Below are 24,915 nucleotides of genomic sequence, written 5' to 3'. Positions count from 1 at the left end.
ATGTTAGTACAATTATTTTCGCTATTCCTCTTACAATGTCACGGTCACTGTCTCAGTCACGGTGTCAGTCACGGAGTCAGTCACGGAGATGCCGATATGCTATTGGTCGATTAAGGTCACAGCCCCGGTCTCACTCACAGTCAATGCCGTAAATTTAGACAGCGGACCGGGGGGGAAACTTCCCGCGGCACATGTGACAATATCTGTGTCCGCTGTGCCGCAGCACGGCTACCACGGCACGTGCCGCGGCACAGCGGTTGAAAAACATGGCTCTAGCTTGATGGCACAGCTGGTCGGTGTGTTGTGAAGACTTTGCAAACTTTATCTGTTAGACGTGGCTGCTAAAATTGCTAGTGGCAGTAAAGGAAGAAGTAAGAGGATGATGACAATAGAAACAAAGCAAATACGAAAGAATACAAAGGAGGTGCACGCATAGTTAACCTTGCTCGTAAGTATGGCCGTAATTTCTCGGCAATCTTCTAAGGGCAAGACTTTCTATGCCAGGGGACGGACCTCGGTCGACAACAAAATGGAGAGGCTTCTTCTATTATGGATTAAAGAGAAGGATATCGCCGTTGATATGTTCTAGTTTGAGAAAAGTTCCCGTTTAAGAAAATAAATAAATAAATTCTGCGGGTTGGTCTCTGCTCCCCTCCGCCTCCACCCAGCTCAAGTCACGTCGCCCCAAAGGTAAATGTCATTTTTCCTTTGTATATTTATGTTATTTAATTTAACTGTACAGTAGATTATGTTACTCATTTTTAATATGTGTTTAATATGTGTTTTTACCTAAGGTTTTTGCACGCGTTGCACGCATTCACTAATTAACATAGGTTTGGATTGCCCGTCATACGAGCAGTTCGAGTTACGAGCGTAGCCACTGAACGGATTAAGTTCGTAACACGGGGACCCACTGTACAGATAATTTTTAAATCATTTTTAAATTCCATGACAGTGTGATTTTTATTGTACTGTCTATTTTGCTGTGGGAATGATGTCATTTCTGTGCTGTTGATATGCAACGTAAAAAATAGCAATCAAAAGTTATTTTAACCTTCAATAAATTAATATCTTACCACAAAATTACAATTTATTTAGATTCTTTTCATTAAATGTCACAATTGCTAAAATCTGCTAGTTGAAATGTTCAGAGCTACAATAACAATGATTAGCATTGACAATGTCCTCCAGTGTCTGCTGCGGAGGCTTTTGCCTCCATCAAGAACAAAAGTACAAGTAGCAGCAGCCGGTCATATCTCAGTGGCGATGACATCATCGTAGGTCTGTAACCCTGAGCTGTACTTGAGATCCAGGCCCAGCTCCGCCCGGGCTTCCAGCTCAGCAGTCAGCTCCTTGATGAGCCGCTCTTGGTCTTGGTTCTTCTTGTGTACCTGCAAGTAGTTGATCTGGAGCTGTTTCTGGTACTTGATGACCTTGTCCTTCTCCTTGTTCCATGTGTGCCTCTCCTGGTCAAAACTGGTTGCCAATCCCTCTTGCACCGCCTTCTCTTCGCTCAGCTGCCGCTTTAGTCTCTCCACTTCTTTCTGAAGGAGTTCTGTGGAGGTTTGCCCCTCAGGCTCCCCTCTCTGATAGGGCTTCTGGTCTTTGGCTTTTCCCTCAACGTCTTGCTCCAATTTGCCCACTTTTTCTCTCAGCAGGTCGGCTTCATTTTTCTTGCGCTGGAGTTCATTTTGGCACACCTAAATTGGAAAAAAACAAACAAAAACAGATTTAATGATTTGTTCTGTGATCATGCTTAGACTTTAAAACTCATTCTTTTTTTTCTTCCCCCTTTGAAAAAAATGAAAATGCAATTATTGTTCCTACAGTCTTCCACAAAACATCTCAAGGCGCATTGGAAGCGTTGAGGGGGTCTTGGTTGGGAGTCTCAGCATTACATCGCTGCTATTTGCAGATGATGTGGCGCTGTTGGCTTCTTCAGGCTGTGACCTCCAACTCTCATTGGAGTGGTTCGCAGCCATGTGTGAAGCAGATGGAATGAACATCATCACCTCCAAATCTCAGACCATGGTCCTCAGTCGGAAAAGGGTGGAATGCACTCTCCGGGTCGGGGATGAGGTCCTGCCCCAAGTGGAGGAGTTCAAGTATCTTGGGGAAAGGCGAAGCTCTCTATTTACTGGTCAATCTACGTTCCTGCCCTCACCTATGGTCACGAACTGCGGAGCATGACCGGAAGAACGAGATCCTGGATAGAAGCGGCCAAAATGAGTTTCCTCCGCAGGGTGTCCGAGCTCTTCCTTAGAGATAAGGAAGTTCGGTCAGCCGGGAGGGACTCAGTGTCGAGCGGCTGCTCCTCCAGTCTGAGAGGAGACGTTAGGATGCCTCCTGGAAGCCTCCCTGGTATGGTGTTCCGGGAATGTCCCGAGAGGAGACCCAGGGACGACCTAGGGCACGTTGATGTCTCTCGGGTCGCCTCGGAGAGGGAAGCAGGGAAGCTTCACTGCTGAGGCTGCTGCCCCCGCGACCTGACCCCGGATAAGTGTAAGATAATGGAGGGATGGATGGATGGATGGATTGAACCTGGATGTGGACTCAGATTCCAATGGATGCTAACCTCCACCTCGATGGTGCGGGAACGTAGCCTGTGGCCGCCGTCTTTATTCTCCTTTTCGAGCATTTCTGCCTTCGCTGTGATTTCCTTCAGCTGTGCCCTCAGGCTGACTATTTCATTGAGCTTGTGGTTGACGTCCTCCTGGCTGTCTCTCAGTTGCTTTTTCAGGAGGGAGATCTCGCCTGCTTTCTGGCACACCTACATTGGGACGCAAAGATCACAGTTTTTTTCCATCATCTTTCTTGTTACTGGGGGCTGTTCAAGGAGTATTTTAGTAACAAATGTTCCACTTCTAGAGACCAAAGCATATATAGTATTCATTATTCATCACGCGTTGGCATTTTGACAGTTTCTCTCCATGTTACACATTTTCAGTGTTTTTTTTTTTTTTCCGAATGGAAAGGATATTTTCCTTTTACCACGGGAATATTAAACTCCATGTGAAGTGAATATACACCAAAGAAAGAAATGTTGAAAAAAAAATCAAGTTCATGAAAATCAAGCCATTGTCTCTGTTCAATTCAGATTCTGAATTGTCCATAGGTGTGATTGCGTTTGTGAATGGTTGTCCCTGTGTGCCCTGCAACTGGCTGTTCATGGTGTTGCCCGCCCACTGCCCAAAGACAGCTAGGATAGGCACCAGCAAGCCAGTGATTCAAGCTGGTGCCTATCCCAGCTGTCTTTGGGCAGCCAAGCAGCTAAGAAAAATAGACGAAGGTATGTCTCTGTTCTTGAAAACAATGGACGTGTCCATAGAATGTGTGAAACCACAGACTAAAAAATAATGAATATTACTTTGTCAGGTGACTTTCTCATGCCTGCACATATGCGAAAACGTGGACTCCACCAATATAGTGGCGGCTTTTCGAAGAATTCTTCAAGTACCAGTGGGAATAGTATGGCACCATGTTCTTTAATCTTTAATTTGGATCTTCAATCTGTAATTTGGCTTTTTAATTTGTATTTATTTAATGGAATACTTGCTTAATTGGGTCAGAGTAAATTATGCATTTCATTTTTTACATGCATAATTTTAATGACTTTTTTATTGTAATACCTTACCTAGAGATAACCTGGCCTATCTGTCTGTTTCAAAAAATCAAATGTTGCCCTTAAGCGCAAACATTAGCTCTCCTCTGTGGGAACAGACATGATGAGCCCTGTAAAAAGAAGTGCTGCAAAAAGTCAATTAAATTGCGTTTACTGAGGAAACCTAGCAGATGTGCTCTATACCAAGAAGGTTTCACAACAAATGAGATCAAAATATGTACACTTAAAAAAATTAGACTCGATCTACTACAAAAAATATTACAACTCAGTACATCAAGCTATCAAGTACGTAGTTAGAACTAACATCATTGCAAAACTGGAATATGTTTGTTCTAACTATTTGACAGGTTTACAACAATTTGTTGCAATACATATTTTGAGGTTGAGGTCTTTTTTTTATTTTAGTTTTGTTAAAGACATTTTTATTAAGAAAGCTGAGCTGATTGTCCACAGTTGTATGTACTGTGTTTTTTGTGTTTATTTGAGATCGTAACACTATTTTCATTTTCCGTGCTGCGGTCAAATAATTATTTTCACTTTACAGCATCTTAATAAAAATAAAATTTCTCTCATTGCTTGGTGACTTCACAGTCGTGTCTCACCTCCCACTGAGTTTCCTCAAGCGTCGGCGCGAGTTGCGTGCTCTCCTCATAAGTCCTGAGTCTTTGCTCGACAAGATCCCTTCCTCGGCCTAGATTAGCGAGATCCTCCTTGAGTCGCTGGTTTTCTGCCTATACAAGACGCAAATCTTGGGTGTTAGGAGCGAAACATTTAGCCTGTTGTGTCACTCATTGGTGAAGGGGTATGGTGGGCTGACCTGGAGTTGGCTGACCTGCACCTGCAGCTGCAGCTCTTGCCGGCTGTTTGCGACCACCTGCGAGGCTTGTTGTAATGTTGTGGAACATCCGTAGTTCAATTCTTGCATCTCGTCAGTGCAGCACTTTTGTCTTTCCTCGAATAACTTACAGGTGGGTGCTTCCTTTGTCCCATAGCTCACCTGCTGTTTTATTGTTGAAAGAGTATGTAAGGTTCAGTGTAGTTTCTTATGCAGTTTTGAGTGATTTGTCCGTAACATGACAGAAAATGGCCAAAAATGTTGATTGATGTTGAATTAAATGTTGAATGATAAATGTTGAATTAAATGCTTTCTTTTGATTCAACACAATGACTATCAATTTGGTTTCATGGAGGACTAGAAAAATTGGCTAACGTTTACTGTTGTAAAGCTGCAATTCTGTGCATTTGAATAGTTTTAAATTAAAAGACGTGTCCAATTGATTTGTTGATTATAAAAACCCAAATTGAGTTATTTTTCCGATAATCAATTAGCTGGCCGTCCATCCATCCATCCATCCATCCATCCATCCATCCATCCATCCATCCATCCATCCATCCATCCATCCATTCATCTGTGTCTTCTCCTGGTTTATCAACTGAGAAGTTTCCCTGTCTTACAGTTGAATTGAAAATGGGGAAACAGAGGATGGTGTTTTAAGAACAAGGCAGATTATGGCCAATAGAAGGATTTGCATGATTCGTATTGCTTATTTATTGACATTGAGACAGTATGATTTACATTTACGGGGTAGCAATGAAGAGACAACAAAAAGCAGAAGGTGAGGGTGGCCGATATGAAGATGTTTACGTTTTTTGTAGGCCTGACCAGGTTTAGAATTAGTTAAATTTACAAAATAAGTTTATTTGGGGAACATCCCAGGTTAGATGTTTTACAAACATCAGGCTTTGATGGATTGGACACATCCAGAAGATAGATTGTGAATATCTTGGGAATAAGGTGACAAGGATGGAGCAGCATTGTAAGCGGGCTAGAGGAAGACCTAAAAGAAGCTCAATCAGATGACATGAGAGCTAAGTGCCTACCTGTAACTCGTGCAGTTCATTCTCTCTCTCGAGCAGTCTTTGTTCCAATGTTTCAATCAGCGTCTCATCTGTCGTCAGAGGGGACCGACTCCCTCCCACAGTTTCAGAGAGACGTTTCGGACGATTCGAAGATAGCGGGGAGGTACCGTTACTGTGAGCCTTCGATGACAAGCCCCCTGGGCTCAAACTAGCCTTGTAGCCACTGTCTCGACTACCGCTGTTCACCCAGGGGGACAAATTGGGCTCAGGTCCCTTATGGAGGCAGTTGGCAGGACTTGAGCTCCCCTCGCTGTGACTGACAGGGCCTGTGGAAGCACTTAGGCTACCGCTGGTGCTGTGGGTGGGGAGGCTTGACATGGAATTCCGACCAGAGTCTGACAGATTACCTGAAAGGAAAGGTGAGGATGAATCATTTAAGGGCTGTTTGGCATTCAGCCCACATCATAACAATTTGACGTTTATCAGTGTAGTTTAGATAAAGACCAGAGGAGCTGTTTTGCTTGTGTTGTATGTCTGGACTCTTTGATTTGTCCAGTTGGCAGAGGATGTGGTCAAGACTGTTGCGCTGTGTCTCTGCAGAAGATGTGCTCTTGGGAATTAAAGGCTTGTATGCAGTGGATCGGACCAGCGACTTCTCAGCGGTGGTCTAGAGGAGTGAAATGACATGCTGTCAAAAATGCTGTACCCGCCTCCTGCCTTAATTTTTTTTCTTAGTCACTAACTTCTTTTTAGCTGACAGCCTTGCAAAATGCAAATCATCCCATGCCTCACAGAGCCGAGAATATGTCATGATGCTAACCTAAAATCTCAGCAACTAACTCTTCAGTTTCTTGCACAGTATCCATCCCATCCCATCCTATCCCATCTAAATCAGTGTCTGGTTAGGTTAAACCAAGTTTTAGTATTCGTGCAGACATATGCAAGCCGCTGCAGTGTGGCCCCTTTAAAAGAAATGACATTTTGTACCGTTCTTGGTGTGAATACAGCTAACTTGATTCAGATCCAATCGAAGTACCCTAAAGATGTTGATATCATGGTTCACTGCTCTGTCTGACTTCTAAGCATGGAGCAGTCCAGTTCTCTCACTCATTGATGGTGTGTATATGAGCGTGAATGGTGGTTTCTCCCAACTGTATTGTGTATGTGCTTTGTCACTAACTAGAGACGCGTTCAGTAGTGTGTAGTACTACTTTCCCCTGAAGTCAACTGGCTATAAAGGAAAATGGATGTGTAGGACTGATGCTGCAATGCAGCTAATGTAAACTTTACTGAAAAAGACTTGTTCTGCTCAGAACAGCAGCGGACTTGTCTGCTGTTTTTCTAACTCAAACTACATACAGTTATCTCATCAAGTTAGCATTGCATAGTACCCCATATTGGCATATTTAACAAGCGTTATACTGTGGGGAAAAAAATGAATGGTGAAGAACGAATGCCTCTTAGTGACCAAGAAACACGCAACTGGTACCATACAGTACCTCCTTTCCTTTTTCTGCCCCCCTCTCCCCCATTCTGTATCCTACACCGCCCACTCTCATATGCTGCCACAGAGAAGACGAATTGCCCTTTACTGGATTGTTAATAATATGGGATGTTGAGGTAAAGAGGGAACGCTTGTGAGCTCAGCATTCTTCCTCAGCGACTACATGACCGGGATATGGGACGGTGTTTTTTGATTTGAAAAAATAAATCTCTCTCTCTCCCCATCCACTAACCTCTGTTGGACTCAGATCCATCTCCCATTTCTGCTTCCTATGCACCACATTTTGGCCCGGGGACCCTTAGGCATATAAAGCTTTTAGAGAAGGTCATTTCACTATCTTATTCTCAGCCCACTCAAATCATGTGCCTGAGTAGATCAAGTCATTGTATTCATTTGGAAAGGGCTAATTATTAAGATGGTGAGGTTCACAATGGAAAATGGCTGCTACCTGCTGTGAGACTTCTATTCTAAATGTTGCGGGGAGTTAAAAAAAAAAAAGACTGCACTCATGAATGTCTGACTCATTAATGGAGCATAATAGAGCCCTGGGAAGTCAGATCCTGTCAATCTAACAAAACATGTGAGCTGCATCTACCTACTGCTGCTCTTTTGTAACACGCAGTACCATATTTAAAATAATCATATACATCCATATGCAATAACTTCATGATGTTATTAAACGTTTTTTGTGAATTTTAAATAAGCTCCTGCATTACTAGGATGCTAAACATAGCTTCTTGCCAAGAGATAATCAACTGATTTGATCGTGGCACTCACCTAAAATAACTTAACCTGAAATGAGTACTATTTGCATATAATGTTCAATTATACAGTATAGCTCTATTTTATATACGTATGAATTTAATAAGTTAATTCATTGCCACCTACAGATCCAGTACAAGGGTTAAGTGCTAATCTAGAGCAGCAGTTCTCAAATGGGGTGTCCCTGGGAGTAGACTTGAAGACACTTCAGGAGGTACATGAGTTTCTGCAGGTATCAGCCATTCTGATTGGATAATTTTTTTATGCCGTGACAGGAACAGCATATTTTCTTTCCAAATTAAGAACAAATTAAAGAGAACATGAAGGAATTGATTGCTAAACTGTGTTATAGTGACTCTGCAAAACATTGTATGCCTTTACGTTATTATTATTTATTTTTTATATGGATGCACGTTACCATTAGTGACACAGTTTCCAGCAAAGAAACCAGAAACGGAGCTCATATTGTTACACAATACTGTTTTACCCATTGAGATTCCACTACAAATGTTGTTCCAAAGTTCATAAAATCAGACATCGATAGCACTGCATTCTGATTTTTTTCCCATCCAAAACATCTTTATGGTGTTAAGGAAGTAGTTTACAAAAACAATATTGCGCATGGAGTACATGATTGAGATTGTAATTGTGTCCCCCTTAATATTGTAAATTAAATTTAATTTGTCATACTTTTTATAGGCTCTCTCTCTATGTATTTTTTTTAAATGTATTTATTTATTTTAAACAAACACAAGGAACAAATTAGTTTGCAATACAATAGACTATCGGTCGGCAACACCCGACTCAAAGACCTGCAGGCGGCTCTAGTGCCGCTCTAGTGGCTCCCTGGAACTTTTTCAAATATACATTGTAGGAAAATCATAGATGATGCGGGGGTTGGGGGTTATTTTGTTTTAATGTGGTTCACAAACATACCACTAAGATTTTGTCCATAACAAAGACATCTTACATGCCCGATGTTAAGGAGCTGTCCAGTCCGAAAACAGAAGTCACACTAAAGGGGTAAGAACACAATCCTGTCATAGTCACATATTTAGAAACAAATTTGCTGTTTTTATAAAGAGATTTCAAGTTTTTGTCAGTATATATTGGAATGATACATAGGTTTATTATTATGTTTTGTTGCTCAGGTCCAAGCATGGTGTTCTGTTTTGTTGCTGTTTTTTCAAATCATAGGACTGGGCAATGATATTGATATATTGCAATATGAAGTGACACATTATGCGGATCACAATACAATAGTCAGTTTCCAGTATATCGCCTATCAAAAGGTCTTATTTTCGTAATATTTTGTTGTAACACAGTAACATAAATTACCATTAACATAAATTTCCATTTATTCTGCTTTTTGTCGTTATTTTTTTTTCTCTTTTCCCACCAGTACAAGTGACACCACAGTTCTGACGTGTTGCGTTTACAATTTAAGTACCAAAATGGCTGACCAAGATGAAGTCGAGTACAGAGTTTGCGAAATAAGAGGGCAAAATCGTCTATCCAGAAACATTTCGGCCTAAACAAGGGAAAGACTGACAACAGCATCATGGATAAAGTTGCTTTGTATTTTCATCATAAATAAACTGTAAACTGTTCAAGCAGCGGAACTACTAAATTGCACATGTTCGTCACCATCCAGGCACAGCAAGCATCCATAACAAACTTATTTTCAAACAATTTAACAAAGGAGTATGATAGCAAGTCAGCAAAAGTCCATGAGCTGACCAACAGGGTCAACAAAACCCTCCATTCGATTATTTCTATTCTTATTTACTATCACATTTCATGCAGTTAAGGGCATCCTTGAAATAGATGTGGACATGCTACTATTTTTGAAAAACAGAGATTGTTTATGTGCGCATAGGTGTTAATGACATGCTGCTTCTGAAAAAAAGAATGTGATGAATAGTTTCTCTATTATATTAAAATGTTTTCTGTTTTTTTCAGTCGTTGTTAATATACATGCGATACTATATATATATATATATATATATATATATATATATATATATATATATATATATATATATATATATATATAATCTTTTACAAACAGGGTTGGGTTGGCTTTGGCTGAAATAGATCAAATGTAACATGAATATGACAGTTTACTTACCTACTTCAACCGGAGTTGTTAACTTACTAAACACTGACCTGTAATCTTTGAAACGTTTTAGATTTTAAAAATGTTCAAAACACCCCTATGACAGAAGTGGTACAGGCGAATGTCTGACAGACCTGAACAAACCTCTATGAGATCAAAAGACCCCTTGCCAACGATCTCCCCTCAGTGGTATAGGAGCATAGGAAAACTTAGCATCGAGACATGGATTAAATAGGGCGACTCGGTGGTGCAGTGAATAGCCTCACAGGTAAAGGGACCTGAGTTCAAATCCACCTCGCTCCGACCTTCCTGTGTGGAGTTTGCATGTACTCCCCGAGCCCGCATGGGTTCTCTCCGGGCACTGCGATTTCCTCCCAAATTCCAAAAAAACATGCATGGCAAGTGTATTGGACATACTAAATTGATTGGGTGCACGTATGGTTGTTAGTCTTTGTCTGTGCCATGCAATTGGCTGGCCACCAGTTTAGTCTCCCCCGCCTACTGCCCAAAGTCAGCTGGTATAGGCACCAGCAAGCCTGCCACCTTTGTGAGGATAAGCAGCTATAGAAAATGGATGGATGATTAAAATAAGACATTCCGAGGAACCGACCAAAATGAAGCGCATTTCCTTTTGTCCAAAGTTGCAGCGTTTGCAATATCCAAATTGTATTCCAGTACGTACTGTATGTTGCAATTACTGCAATCGGCTGGCAACCAGTTCAGGGTGTCCCCCCACCTACTGCCTGAAGTCAGCTAGGATAGGCACCAGCAAGCAAGCGACCCCAGTGAGGATAATCGGCTCTAGACGGATGGATGCATGGATGTTGCGATGTCGAGCTGCGTTTTGTAATTGCTCTAGTCCCTACTTTGAGTAAAGCTGTGTATCAATTTCCGCTTGAACCAACGAAGGCCTTAACAGAAATGAACTTAAAATTGGTTTAGTTCATGACAATAGAGCATGCTATGCTTACCCCATCAGTCCCTGACATGAGCATCAGCTTTGGTCGCTCGCCAGATTTTTCCTCTCTATTCCGCCCACTGATGCAGTCTTCCAATGAGCCTCCTCTATGGTGTGCTGGCCTCGGTTTATGGCTCACCTTTGTGAAGCAAATACAACACTCAGTCCACAAGCATTCATTTTTATATCTCATGTTCATGTCATTGAAACGCACATAAGCCCACCTTGATGTAAAAAAAGTCCTCGCTTCGTCCCGACCGGGAGTGGGAGAGGCCTTTAGGGAGATGGATGGGGGAGGAGGAGGAAGCCTGAGTGAAGCTACACTTGAGTAAGCCATCAAGGCTGCAACCTCCGTTGCGTCGAGGCTGATTCGTTCTGTTTTTCAACCTCAACTCTGAACCCTTGCATTGTTTACTGTTGAGTTCTTCGTTGGTGATGAGGCTGCTGACGCTCCCCATGGTCCTGCAGGTGAGTGAAGGGGTGATTCAGTTCATGACCCCCTAAACGAGTTTATCTGCAACACAGTGAGCTGAAGTTAAAGTTGCAAAGTAGTTTTTTTTTTCTTCATAAAATTCATGCCTGTGCCACCTTTAAAGCAATTTAACTGTTGTTTATTTAACTTCATTGCTTCCTGTTTGGTGAAGAAGCGGCATCTGGAGCAGGTGTGCTTTCATTTGCAAAGTAAACAGTGGAAGAGAAAAAAAAAAGGCAATGTTGGCTCCGTGCCCAGCTTTGTGTGTAGATTTATGGCTTAACCGTTGGATGGGTCTCAAAAGGTCTCTGTGTTCCACTTTTGAGCAAATTAGGATATTGACTGACCATTTGCTGACGTTTGATTAATACTTTCCCTTCATTTTACTGAAAAAAAAAATTCTCATTTTTATGTTTACACCCTCATTTTTCATGAATAATTTCGCAGCAGTGCTAGCCATACAATCCAACCACAGAAAAAGACAACGAGGCCCCAGATGTAGTGTGACATGATCTGACCCACAGTGGAGTGCGGTGGCTATCAGGCTCAGAGGCACCCCTGAACCAGCTGGTCCTCAGCCACTCACCACTTTATAATGACCACAGCAACAAAGGCTTGAGCTAAAAGTGTAGTTAATCACATCACTTTTGACTTAGAAGAGTCATTAAGGATTACTGAATGCATGGTTGTGTTTGTGTAGTACAGTCAGCCACAGCATACACTCTATGTGCACCTACAATTTAATAAATTGCAATTAAGGGCTCAAATGCCTTGATATAGATAATAGTTTCAACCCTTTAGGCGCTAGACAATTTTTGTGTTAATATTTTAAAAGCATTATTTTTTTTTAAGCTTTGATTGGGGTTTAGATAAGTCAGGGTTAGCACATTCCTCCCTTGAAAACGGTTAGCAATAAAAGGATACTTTAAATATTGCAATATTGCTACTTTGGCGCTTAACGATTTAATACATATGTGATTGTTTTAGTTGCACTGATATCGTAATTGAACAACTAAGACCTGTCACATGTTCATAATATGTGATTTATACATAGAGGTGCAACAATTAATACCTTTTTTGACAGCTAATCAAGTATCAAATTCAAGAATAATTTTTGATAATCAATTGAAGGTTTTGAATCAAACATGTCCAAAAGTTTGTGATTTGAGCTTCTCAACGTTAAATATTATCTGGGATGCAAAGTATTTTTTTTTTTATCCGATTGACAAAATCTTTGACAGTTTATCTATTCAAATCATAATAATTTCAGTAGTAGTTTTGCCAAACATCAAACCACCACTTCATTTTTTTAGATATAAATTTGTGGTATTTTAGCTTTGTTTGGTCCTCTTTGCCAGTGTCAATCAAAACGTTTTTTTTTTTTTCTCACAAAAACAACACTCATGTTTGTAAATCAGCAGCATAGTACACAGCTTTACCTAATGTGGCACGCCACCAGTGCCAGTTGACTTGCTTGTTTGATTACAAGAGAAAAAGCATGAATAATGGCGTGAGCGCTGATCAATTTTCATCATCGGAGAAAACAATAAGCAGTCACCACATCACAATGAAATGCAATAAGGAGGAAGATAATGGGAGCAGCACAACTGGCACAGAGAAACCTTTACACAAAAAGTCATTCAAAGGAAACAAAAGTGTGATTGTTGCCAAAATAAAGGAAAGCTAATTCAGAATTTCATCACCTGGCCCATGAATCAAGCAGATATTAAACAGAGCAAATCAATGGTGTTAACATTGCATTTATAAAAACAAACAGTCATTGCCATGCCCGCATTGCTCCTATTGTGTTACTCGCACTTTCACTACCACACTCGCAGCACTCACAAAAAACAGTCAAATTGCTTTTTACTTACTAAGCATCCATCTCTAAGCAGGCCTCACAAGAGTTATCATTCCACGTCTGACTGTGGAGACCCAACGTACACACATAATGCTCTTCAACACTAAAACGCTACTCGGCCAAGAGGGTCTGATAATGTGGAATAGTGGGGTGGGGTCAGCTTTGCATTATAACTGACATGTAAATGGAATTTTGTGTGTGCGTATTTGTGTTGCGACCTCCCTCTTTACACCCCCCACTGCACCCTGGGGATCAAGTGTACAACATGTGCACCCTCAGAGGCGACGTGTGCCGCTCAAGTGATTAACTCGAGGCCCGCACAAAAGATTCGCCCGGGTACCCCCCTCCTTCTCCTCTCCCCGCTGTCACCCAGACACCTCCTGCTCCTGCATCAGCCTTGTATGCCCTAACATCCCCTCCCTCCGTCCCCCTGTCCCGCTCCGTGCCCTGCACCCACACTAAGCAAACAAGCCTTCAGCTGAAGGAGGGAAAAAAGCTGCTCGCTTACTCTTTGTGTGTTGAAGTGTGCCGCTCTTTGTATTGTACTCCTGTTGTCGTATTCTCTCCAAACGGCCCCGTACCATATTTGAGTGTTAAATAAAGGACCCAAGCTCGCAATGGAGAAAGGAGCTGGAGAGTTTCACTTGTAGTGTGATTGACCACCTCCGTGCCACACATATTCAAACTGACGAGTCCGGCGGGACAACGTATGAGGTGTGCTTCAAAAAAACAACAAAGAATTGAAGATATACTGTATTTGATGGTCCCGGAGCGGCGCGGACAATTTGGGTGTAAATCTAACAGGCCATAGATGTCGCAAGTGGGCTTATATTTTCTCCGTAATGTGAAGAAAACAGACAGCTTTGCAACATATCTGCTGATTCATTTTCATGGCCATACGCAAGGAAATCAATGGGGAGAACATTTGGTGACATCATGTTATCTGGGAAGAACATTTTTATGTGCAGGATTTTCTCCTCTTTGAATGAGACTCACTATCGCAGCGTCACCCTTTTCTGTTAATGTTTTTCCCTCGACTATAGGTGCACCTGCACAATCTAATGAGAAACTGAGCTCAGAGGTAGAAAAACATTCTGCCTTTACAAAGTATGATTGTCTCATTCCACGCCAAATCACCTGGTGGGTTTGACCAAGCCGACTTTGGTTTTAATGAAACTTGGTGTACTTGTTGATAGTAACGATGAATGGAGTGGAGTCAGAATTAGTGATGTGATGTTCACAAACCAATAGTCTTTTGAACGGCTCTTTACAGTGAACCGCCACTCATTTATGCAGAGTGAGACACCTACGGAGCGCAAAATAAGACATTTTAAGAGTGAAACCCACATAGTAGGACAACGTGGATTTAGTAAAACATGAAAACTCCACACAGGAAGGCTGGGGCGAGTTGGATTTGAACTCGGGCCCCATTAACTGTGAAGCGAATGTGCTAATCACTGCACCACCCTTTATAACAATATCAAAATGGTAAAATCGTAATCTTAGTGTCAGTCAAAATTTGTCTTTCCAATAGATCGCGTGTTTGTACTGAAGCTCTAGAAACTGCATGGACAGGGGCTCGCTTGTATGCCTGTACTGCATTCGGTTTCTCTTGAATGTCTGTTTGATTTAATATTTATGAAAGTTAAAATGCTCAATACTGCATTGAGCAGCTGATGTGATGTAAGTGTTATGATGAGACGGTGAGGGATGATAGATACATGTGTTCTTCTTTTATCTGTGCAAAATTGTTTGCACTTCTTTGTCACAGCTGTGCCCAAGCAGGGGACTGTCTGTGTTAGGCTAGGGGGTATCATACACAACGTTTGAGCACCCGCTGACCCGCCTGACACAAAGCAACTCCAGCTCTCTATGCATCCCCCTACACACGCGCACAAACACACACACACTCTCATACACCAAGCTCAGAGCATAGCCAATCGTGTTTACTGCAGCCAGTGGAAGGCAGCATCAAGCTAGCACGTTGTGAGATTTATACCTGCCTCTTTCACAAAATAACCATGAAACTTTTCACTGTACCTCCACACTGCCAGATGGCACAGCTTTAATTCTCACTGTCTGTATGTTAATTTTGAACAGATGCATGTATAATCTATCTGGTTCACGGTGTCTGTTTATTTAGGTCACTTTCGGCCGCCGTATTGTTCTGAGGGCCGGGTTTTCTACAGCTTTGGTAACTTACTATTGTGGCTACTGCGCTTTAAATGATTTGCAATTTCAGTACTGCCTCCAAAGTATGGGGTTATCATGAGAATTTGTTTCTTTGTTTGCCTGCAACTTAATCCCCCTAGACTCATTAAACTTATTCTTAAATGGATTTTCCCATTGAAATATTATCAGCAATATAAAGTTAACACATTGACTGCCAGCCCAGTTAAAATAAATAAACATTTTGAGGTCTATAGCAGTCAGTGGGGTCCTGTGAAAAGGCATTTTGACGGCTATCGTCATCAGTGGCACTGAACGGGTTAATCCAGAGGTCCCTGTTTACCATGTTTGGACACTTGTATTTTTGCAAGTAGAATTGGCTGTATTTCCTTTAATCCTATTACATTTTATTACTGTATATTCCATATTACTTTTTTTCTCACACTTGGAACCCTGCAGTTTATCGTCCAGTGTGACGTAGCTGCAGTTTTATTTTTTTAAACTAGCCACAACTGGGCAATCTCCCAGTAAACAGAGTAAGACATAAGAAGACACTACCAAAATATTGATTTTGACTTTGAACTACTATTTTATGTGCCATCAGGGGGCACTCTCCACGAGTAAACGCAACCAATCTTGTGACTGATGTTTTAGTGCAGTAGTCTAACAATCAAGTGTTATGTTGAAAATGTCTGTGCTGCTCTTTTTTCTAAACGATGGATAGTTTCATTGATTAGATGAATCTCTAAAATTGATCATTTTGCATAGATTGATGATCGATCACTACAAGACTACAGTCAGTTGTACTCTGAATTTACATTCAACGTGTTTCCTGTCTAAAAAAGTAAAACTTCAATCCACAGTTCCTTGTGGATTAACCACTCGATGCGTTTGTGGCTCACTCACTGGATGCCCCCGTGGTGCACTTAAGTGTTTCGGCAGCATCCAAAGTTTTTTTTTTTTGGTTTTTATTGTGGGGTTTATTGGTGCAAGAGTCTCAGTAAGTCTATAGATGTTATTCACTGACATCACTGGATGGCATGATCTTGTGAGACAGCACCACTGTAATTGGTTTAAGCACAGGGATTCAGTGTTGTTCCCTGTTGTGTTTACTCTCAATGTTATTTCATAATGGAAAATATCCTACTTATCTTTCGTTAATATTAGTTCTGTAAAGAAGACCTATGCAAAATGTTTAGATGAACATTCCCTGGAGAGCTTCATTTTGAAACTTTGATTGATGTAATCGATGGAATTACAAACATTTGCTGGTGTTTGGATTTCATGACGTCATTTACATACGTTCTGAGGTAAGATTGCTTAGCATGCCGTTTTTGATAGGTAGTCATTTATCTTCATTATCTTTGCTGGTGTATGAAGCTGAATACTGATTTCAATCTGATCGTTGATGTTTATTTATTTATTCGTTTTCACATAGTCAATACAGCCTCAAGCTAAAGCATGGATGTACACTGCAGCACTCGGTGCTGTTGTCGAGTCATGTTATGATGTGCGGGTTTTTATTGATTTTTATTTGAATTTTTTTTTTAATCATTTCTGAAGTGACATTATAGCTAAAGATTATCAGGGTGTGCTATGACCAGGTTTGTAAGTTCCCTGAGATGTTTAAGATCCAAGTAGGTTAAAACATGCACTATGAGCTATGATGCATATTGTTGACTAATCACTTATTTTCATACACTTTTGACTACAACATTTGCCTGCTCCGAGAGGAAAATAGAAACCTTAACGAGTGCATTTGGGGAATTCTCAAAATTGAAAATTTTGGCCACTCGATCTATTTCTGTCATTTCGTTGGAAGTTAATTGTTTAGCCAGAGCAGGTCACGTATAACATGATGCCATTTCAGTACTGCAAATTTCACTTAACAGTCTTACAATAATACTCGCCTTCAACAAAATAGTATACCTTATCTGTTGAAAATCATCTTGATTCATCTTTGCAATCCATGTGTTTCATTGTGTCTAGCAACAAGTGTTCCAACGAAACTTCTTTTCACATCCTTGTTTGCACTATTGCTGCATTTGTGAACTACTTGTGTACCATTGTAAAGCAGTTAGTGAAAAAATGCACGCATTACTCAAATTAACGTTAAGGAAACACACTATTTCCTCAGCTTTTGCGTTTTCTTTCACTGGCCCGCAAATTTTTATTGGACCTATGTTGTGGTCACCTGATCGCTTGGCACGGTTTTCTGCATCATGTGTCTATCATCTGGATCCTTGAGGTTCCTCTCGCTCAGAGGCAAGATGGGTTGAGTGAGCATCACTTATACTGTTCAAGCAACTGGACGTTATACCAATTGACTTTGGTCAAATTGAAAACTACAACCTGGACCACCCATTAGTCAGTCACATTGTACAGTATATATGGACGAAAGTCGCCTCTTAGGCAGCCAAGTCATTGGTCAGGACTGGCGACACTACCACTTACTCTCTAGCAGACATTCTGATTCCAATTCTAAACAGCAAAACTATTCCAGTTTTACCTTTGCACATTGGTGTTACATGATATGCCGGGCGTCCACTGTGATGTTCGATTGCCTCAATGCAAAATGCTGGACATATTTCTGCCAGTGTTATGTAACACGACACATTAGATAACCGGAATCAATCTGTGTTTCACGCGAAGTAACTGATGATGACTCCCGTGTAATGAAGCAGGCTTTTCCCCTTATCATAGTCATGACACAGGGGAAATTAAACTCACAAATTAAACAGGAGCAAGAGAAGGGGGAGGACGACGACGGCGGGGAAAGCTCAGAATGATGGGTTGAATTATTGAGGAGTAATACTCCATCACTTTCTCTGTCATCCACTGTGGCCTGTCAGACATGCGCACACACGCACGCGGGTATCCTGATCTGTGTGGCTGCCCGACTTGCAGGGATGACTAATGTGACCTCCAGCAGCAAATGAAATGGGAATGAAGTGTGAGGTGCAGACAGCCATCTATCTTTCACTTTCACCCCAACTCTGCCACTGACCGCACTCACAACGACACCAAATAACGTCTAATTGGCTAATCCTTTTAGTGCATTGTATAAGGAGATTCGACATGAATGGGGGCTTCAGTGGTGAAGAGCAGAATAGCAGATAGTCATTACAGGGCCCAAAGTGACAGAGCGGAGCGCCAGGCGCGGACTGAAAGAGAAAGATGTGCACCGGGTGCCTATGAGAGAGATTTATGGTGTGAGAGAGCATAATAAACTGATGACTGGTGCATTGTCCTGCACACAGTCTTGTCTGTGAAAGGATTTGGGATGCGGAGGATGGGTGTTCTATTTTAATCAAATGGTTATCACATCATCTGCGCTCATTGTTGGCCCCCTCTTTGATACCAGGCCAGATTTTTTTATGACGTAGCCCCTCTGGTGAAATGAGATTGCCTTCAGATGACGCATTGAAATGAGACAGCGGGTCAACCAAACAATCAAGCGCTTCACATATTAATAGATAAGGATGTCAACTGGTTTTGTGCGGCTGGTTAGATACTAATTATGCAATACAGGCATTTGCATAAGCGTTACAGCTGCAAATGCATGCAAGTAAATGCGTCTTTAATGGGGCCTAAATGGGAGCATTTAGAACTAAAGTGATGCTCAGTGTGGCAGCACAATAATTGGAACTTTCTTCTAACAGTCTTTACTTTGATGCATATACTCATACCCATTACCATAAAAACATGTTACTACACTTTTTTCTTGTCTTTTTTTTTAGCCCACATTTTCCAAAAGCAAACATACCACTGAAAATTCATTTGCCTTTATCCGATTAGGAAGAGCGTATAAACATTAATAGTGCAAATATCAATGACCTCTGTTTCTCTGGACAAAACAAACAAAAAAAAAAATCAGTAAACTCATGGAGTGCTAAACATATTAAGATATTAAGATATTTTCAACAGTAAAATGTTGAGATTTTGTCTGTAATCAGTTTGACAACTAAATTATTTCTCATAGACAATCTGTTGAAAAACACTTTTCCATTTGTTGTCTACTAAAAATGTCATCACATGTGCTCAAGGCTGACCTTACCACCAAACCCCGCTCACGTTTCCTCTGTTTGGTCATGTGACATTCCGAAGCTGAGCCAGGATTGGTCGGTGCCTTGAGCATGTGATGTCATTTTCAATTGATAGCAAGTGTGAATTTTTTTTAAAATGTGTTAATTGCAGATGAAAAACAATTTAGTTATCATGCGCGTATGTGCTTTAACACAAACTGTTGATTTTACTTTCTTGTTTCCTGAGCTAAATGCTATAAATATGCCACCTCGCATTGTCAAGTAATGTTATAATTTAGACACCACTCCCACCCATTTTAGGTGTTATCTTCCTCCTACAGGAAAAAATGGAGAAAAGACATTTACGACAGTGGGGACCCACCCGCGATAGCTGTAGTCTTTGCAATGGTAGCGATGGAGAGAAATTTGTCAGCTCTCACATTGGACCTTTTTAGAATGAGCAAGTAATAAATAATGTTGTGGCCAGTGTATCTCCAAAGGGAAATTTGTCTTCTGTAAAAGTTGGTCTTTTTGTCATATAAAATATTCAGCTCCCAGGCTTTTATTTCCGAGTAAAAACAGCAAAGTGGATTTTAATGCGTGGATGTACGATGGACTTTTTAAATTACTGCCCATCTCTCATCCTTTGTAAAAGCACCTTACATGGCTTGTTTAATGCAAGCTGTCTTGCATGATTGGCCCTTAGAGGCACAAATTACACATTTAAATGAAAAATCCCAAATCAGCATGTAATACACACACCCATACAGAGCAAGCCAGTCTTTTTGAAGCATTATACTGTATGTGCATGGCTAGGTAGAAAAGAATGAGGCCTTTCCTGGCACGGGGGCCTCATTGACCCTGCAAGCTGAGCAGCGAGTGATAAGGTTGTCACTCTGGAGCATAACCATCCTCCCACCTCCTAATCTGCTCAAGCTCTGTGTGTGCGTGTGCATGTTTGTGTGTGTGCACGTGTATCCGTGCGGTTGGTATAATGTAGGAGGAAGGAGATAGAATAGGCTCCCTTTTTGAGGGTCAAGATTTTTTATTTTTTAGAACGGCACTAGAAATACAAGCCTCGGGAGCTACCTATGCTCGTCTCCAAAATACAAGCCATTTGACTTTGTAGTGGTCAGTTATTCATTACAAGGGGCAAGGCTGCAGGTTCCTCCCTCTCAGGGGGTGCACGTTAAGAGCATCTGGATGTAATGCTCAATTACAAAAAAAGTCACGTCCAAGACAGTAGCTAGTGTAACGCTGCATGTCACTGACTCAGTGGCTTCACTCATGAGGGGAATGCTCTATTTGGGACAGTTATTTTAAGATGCGTCTTCCTTAGTAGGTCGTATGCAGTGGCGATGCAGCCCACATTTAGGAAGTCAATTGCATTCAACAAGGAATTCTCCTTAAAAACAAAGGAGCCTTTTGCTGATAATAGAGCCAAAATTGAGCCTTTTCCCCCCTTCAAATCTCGGTGCAAGTATGTTTTCATTCCAGTATGAGTCACTTCCAATCTGCTTAGATAACAGTCGGTTGCACATATTCAGAGTTTTGGATCAAAAATTTGATCAGCACCAAGTTTGGCAGAGCCAAGGACTTTGTAGTGACTTTGATGGGAAACAGAGTAACACCAAAGACATGAAATAGCAGTGGTTCACTCTTTTTTTCTGCAAAGTACCCCTATCCAGTGCCACACATTTTTGGATGAAAAGAAAAGAAGACCGAAAATAGAGGGCAGTCTTATCCAGGTCTGATTTAATAAACTTTTAAAACTTTTGAATTTAGGGTTTGTAGTGGCATCTCTAGGCGTAATTTATTCAGCACCTCCAGAAGATAGAACAAGACAGATCTGTTTTATACCTGGCTCGTCTGCCAGAAAGTTGTGTCACTCATGACAATGTGCATCTGTAGAAAACAATAAAAAAAAATGTATACAACGTTTTGCCAAGGAATCACTATAACACATCCATCCATCCATCCATCCATCCATCCATCCATCCATCCATCCATCCATCCATCCATCCATCCATCCATCCATCCTTCCATCCATCCATCCATCCATTCTCTATAGCCACTTATCCTCACAAAAGTCGCTTGCTTGCTGGTGCCAATCCCAGATGACTTTGGGCAATAGGTCGAGGATACCCTGAAGTGGTTGCCAGCCAATTGCAAGGCACACACCTAAGAACAACTTTGTATGTCCAATAACCTTGACATGCATGTTTTGGGAATGTGGGAGGAAACCGGAGTGCCTGGAGGGAACCCACACGGACTCAGGGAGAACATGCAAACTCCACAGGAAGGACGGAGCGAGATGCATATGAACTTGTGTCCCTGAACTGTAGGGCAGACATGCTAACCATTGCCACAGAACCACCTACTGTAACACAGTTTTGTAAAATGTTACTTCATGTTCCAGTTAATTTACTGTTACTTTAAAAATGTCCTGTTCCTGTCATAGCATTAAAAACCATTAAATTAGAGTTGATGATACCTGCAAAAATCCTGATAAAATGTCACGTACCCCCAGTTATATTTGTACCACCATTTGAGAACTACTGAAAAAGAGGACCAACTGGTTGTGATGAATACTTGTATCATATGTCTCAAAAGTCTTGAATATTGGTGATCTAAACAGTAAATGGAGTTCACATATTGCATTTTTTCTACATTGTACGGTGGGGTGCCTGAAGCGCTTTACAAAGCTTCACATTAACATCTAATTGTCTTTTGAACCTACAAGTATAACTGCAGCCACCATTGTACTGATAGCATGCTGGGGGCTGCCTCTTTTAATTGATACTCTGAAAATTCTTTTTGGTTGATTGCGACTTACTTTAACCACCATCCCACTTTGCATTACGGTCAAAGGCAGAATCCGGGTCGGTTAATGCGCCTTTTGGTGTTGTACATAATCATTTGCCATTGCCGTGGCTTGGATGCAACTCTTTAGCTGAGCTAGCTAAAACAGTCGCTCTAATGCAAACTCCATTCATTTGTTGCTGTGAGTAAAGCGCTGAGAGAAACCGAAAGCAAACTCACGAAAGGTGCTAATGCGTTACTGAGATTAGCTTCTTTGATCAGACTGCTGGAACTTTGATTAGCTGGCTAACTAACTTTCACATAAACATACATACACATTTCATGGTCATCTGCTCAAAGGAATCATCTCGCCTCCACAAGATACAGTTACACTCCCAATATACAGATACTCCCAATATACTGATTTCATGACACATCTTAATACAGTTTCAAAAAACCTGCCATACACCTGAAGTCACCGACAATGCACAGCGCTGTTGAACATGCTTGGACGTGCCCATTTGCCTTGTCACACCCTAATAACATGGATGTCTTACACATAGGCTGCCACCATTCCACATAGTTTGACCAGAGTTGAACACTTTTTGCTTTCCTGTTTGATTCAACAAAATGATCAGAATACGGTTTGGAACTTAGATGACACATTAAGGTCACCATTGAAACAAGTTTGTCCTAGTAACGATTGTGTTGGTGATGGGCAAATTTGTGAATGCAAACTCCTCAATCATAGTGGGGACATCCCGCTGAAATTCATGCAAACCAAACTTAGACAGAATTAATTCAATGCAGTATCTGAGCCCACTAACTTTCAAGCAAATAAAGTTAAGAAAAAGGAAGTCTCCTGAAGTTCAAAGTTACCAGATCTAACTGAGTAATTTCAACATAATTTTGTGGTGACTCACCTGCTACACCTCTCTCCCCTCTCCCAAACATGGAATATTTCTTCCCCAAAACGGAGTGGACCACCGTGCCCGAGGATGATGATGTTGGTGTCTTCCTCTGTGCCTCCCTCGCCTCCTGTCAACAGCGGGCAGTGGTGCAATCAGTCCGTCCACTGAACACTCACATTCCTCCATAAAGTCGCTCCGGCTCTCTCTGCCCGCCCCCTCTTTACAGTGCGTCTTTGTAGCCTCCCCCCTGAATTCCCATCTCACTCCGCTCCGTCACTCATCGTCCAAACACTGCTTGACTAAATCCTCCTCCAGCATGCACTTCTCTTTCCATTTTGGTCCTTTACTTCCTGAAAAGCCCATCGGGCCATGGCTCTTGCATGTGGAGTGGCTGTTTCTTTGTGATTACCATCCAGTATTGCACACATCCCAATTGGAAATTTAGTGAACAATTGACACTAATAGGGCTATGTTTGATAAATCAACTTTTTATTTTGATCTTTTATCTGTTTTATTAAAGCAGCGCACTCATTAAACAAACAAATAAAAGTTACAAAAGGATCAGCGCCAGCGGACATACATCCTCACCTGAGATTTCCTCTATCTGATGGGGCTTGGAGTTGAAACACCAAACACAAATAACTACAGCTTTATAATAACGGGCCGTGATTTATAAACTTTTAGTGTAGTTGATTGCCTGTGCGCCACACACATAGAGTACTGTTTTGCTTGGTAACCAGGTAAACGTTCCCCCTGCATCAGCTTTTATGGATACCGTCATAAGCACCGTGTTCTGATTGCATTGCTTGTTTTGAATTTACTGCATAGTGAATGCAAAAACATTTTACAGTTTTCTTTTTGCTGATCTGTCATTTTCATTCAATGTGGTCACTCGGTTTCATTTAAAATAAAGAGGACTTCATGTTAACCAGTTTAGTATAACAAATCACAGCACAGCTTGCAAACGTCACATCACAAACATTGACCAAACTCAGAAATCGGGTGGCCCTTGCTTGTTCTTTACCTGAGCCCTGATCACCTCTGATAGCTTTTGGTTAACAGCAACTTGCAAAATGGCCATTCCCCCGAGATAGACAAAAACACTTGCATGTTCTTGCTTAATTCATTTTCCACAAATGCAATACTAATCAGAATGTTGTGTTGAAACGGATGGAAGAAATGTTTTTGATTTGATCTCCCCTTTAACTCCCATCTTTACAATAACAGTCCACATTTCAAATGGTCTTCTATTTTTAATATCTTCCAAAATAATCATGTGGGATTTGAAACTTTGATGCTACCATCTTTTCAGTCAAATACATTCAACGTTCACTGTAGCATAATATCTATTATACGCAGTAAATGATGTGCAAAAAGAAGACTTCAATGCATTTGGTAAGGTACTAATAGAGGCTGACTTGAGGATTTGAGCATCTGCATCATGTACAGTATATAAATGCTTCCTATCTTGGTTTACTTAATGCCTGCATGTTCTGTACATGGCTTGATTTTGTTGTTGCTGTTATTGTTGACATTTTAATGATTGTATAATTGGACCAGAAATACTACACTTTCCTCCCATTTAAACCAGACATGATTTGGTATGTGTAGGATGTAGTTCTTTGTGACATTTGCGTGGTTCTGACAATAATAAGACAGCGGGAGGCCGGTTGTGCCTTGGTGTTTGGTTATGAAGCCCATGAGAATGAATGGCAGTGCATTTTAAACCCCAGTGAAAAATCGTGGTGGGAAATGATTTGAAGCGTGAGTACATCCTTTCTTCTTTGTGTGTCCATCATTTTGCCTGTGCGCCTGCATATCTGTCTTGTTTATGTCGTCTCTTTTCAACT

General features: G+C 41.2%; 1 protein-coding gene across 3 annotated transcripts; it reads right to left on the bottom strand.

Annotated features, from left to right (window-relative positions):
- Nucleotides 1–1,072: 1,072 nt before the first annotated feature.
- On the bottom strand, nt 1,073–23,222 carry lzts1 (leucine zipper, putative tumor suppressor 1). Of its 3 annotated transcripts, none has more exons than XM_088422251.1 (9): nt 23,078–23,222; nt 11,050–11,339; nt 10,839–10,964; nt 5,987–6,149; nt 5,504–5,889; nt 4,440–4,622; nt 4,225–4,353; nt 2,576–2,770; nt 1,073–1,700 (listed from the first exon to the last, which is right to left on the bottom strand). In XM_088422251.1, exons 2-9 carry the CDS (start codon nt 11,281–11,283, stop codon nt 1,251–1,253), a joined length of 1,866 nt encoding a protein of 621 aa, XP_088278377.1. In that variant the 5' UTR covers nt 11,284–11,339; nt 23,078–23,222; the 3' UTR covers nt 1,073–1,250. The 3 variants fall into 3 exon arrangements, with proteins under 3 accessions (XP_088278377.1, XP_088278394.1, XP_088278385.1); XM_088422268.1 differs by having other exon boundaries at nt 11,050–11,287; XM_088422259.1 differs by lacking the exon at nt 23,078–23,222 and adding an exon at nt 13,172–13,289.
- Between the last annotated feature and the right edge of the window lie 1,693 nt (nt 23,223–24,915).

This window comes from Hippichthys cyanospilos, chromosome 1 (assembly GCF_059441005.1).
Source record: "Hippichthys cyanospilos isolate Australia breed blue-spotted pipefish chromosome 1, RoL_Hcya_1.0, whole genome shotgun sequence".
Taxonomy (NCBI): Eukaryota; Metazoa; Chordata; class Actinopteri; order Syngnathiformes; family Syngnathidae; genus Hippichthys; species Hippichthys cyanospilos.
This window is presented reverse-complemented; position numbering and strand designations above follow the sequence as displayed.

Bases quoted from the DNA above. Each gene is read 5' to 3' on its own strand.
- lzts1 (XM_088422251.1), bottom strand. From the start codon at position 11,283: ATGGGGAGCGTCAGCAGCCTCATCACCAACGAAGAACTCAACAGTAAA. The intron at 4,623-5,503 runs GTAGGCACTTAG...ACAATAAAACAG, and splicing joins ATGAACTGCACGAGTTACAG to CAGGTGAGCTATGGGACAAA. The intron at 1,701-2,575 runs GTTAGCATCCAT...TTTCCAATTTAG, and splicing joins CCCGCACCATCGAGGTGGAG to GTGTGCCAAAATGAACTCCA.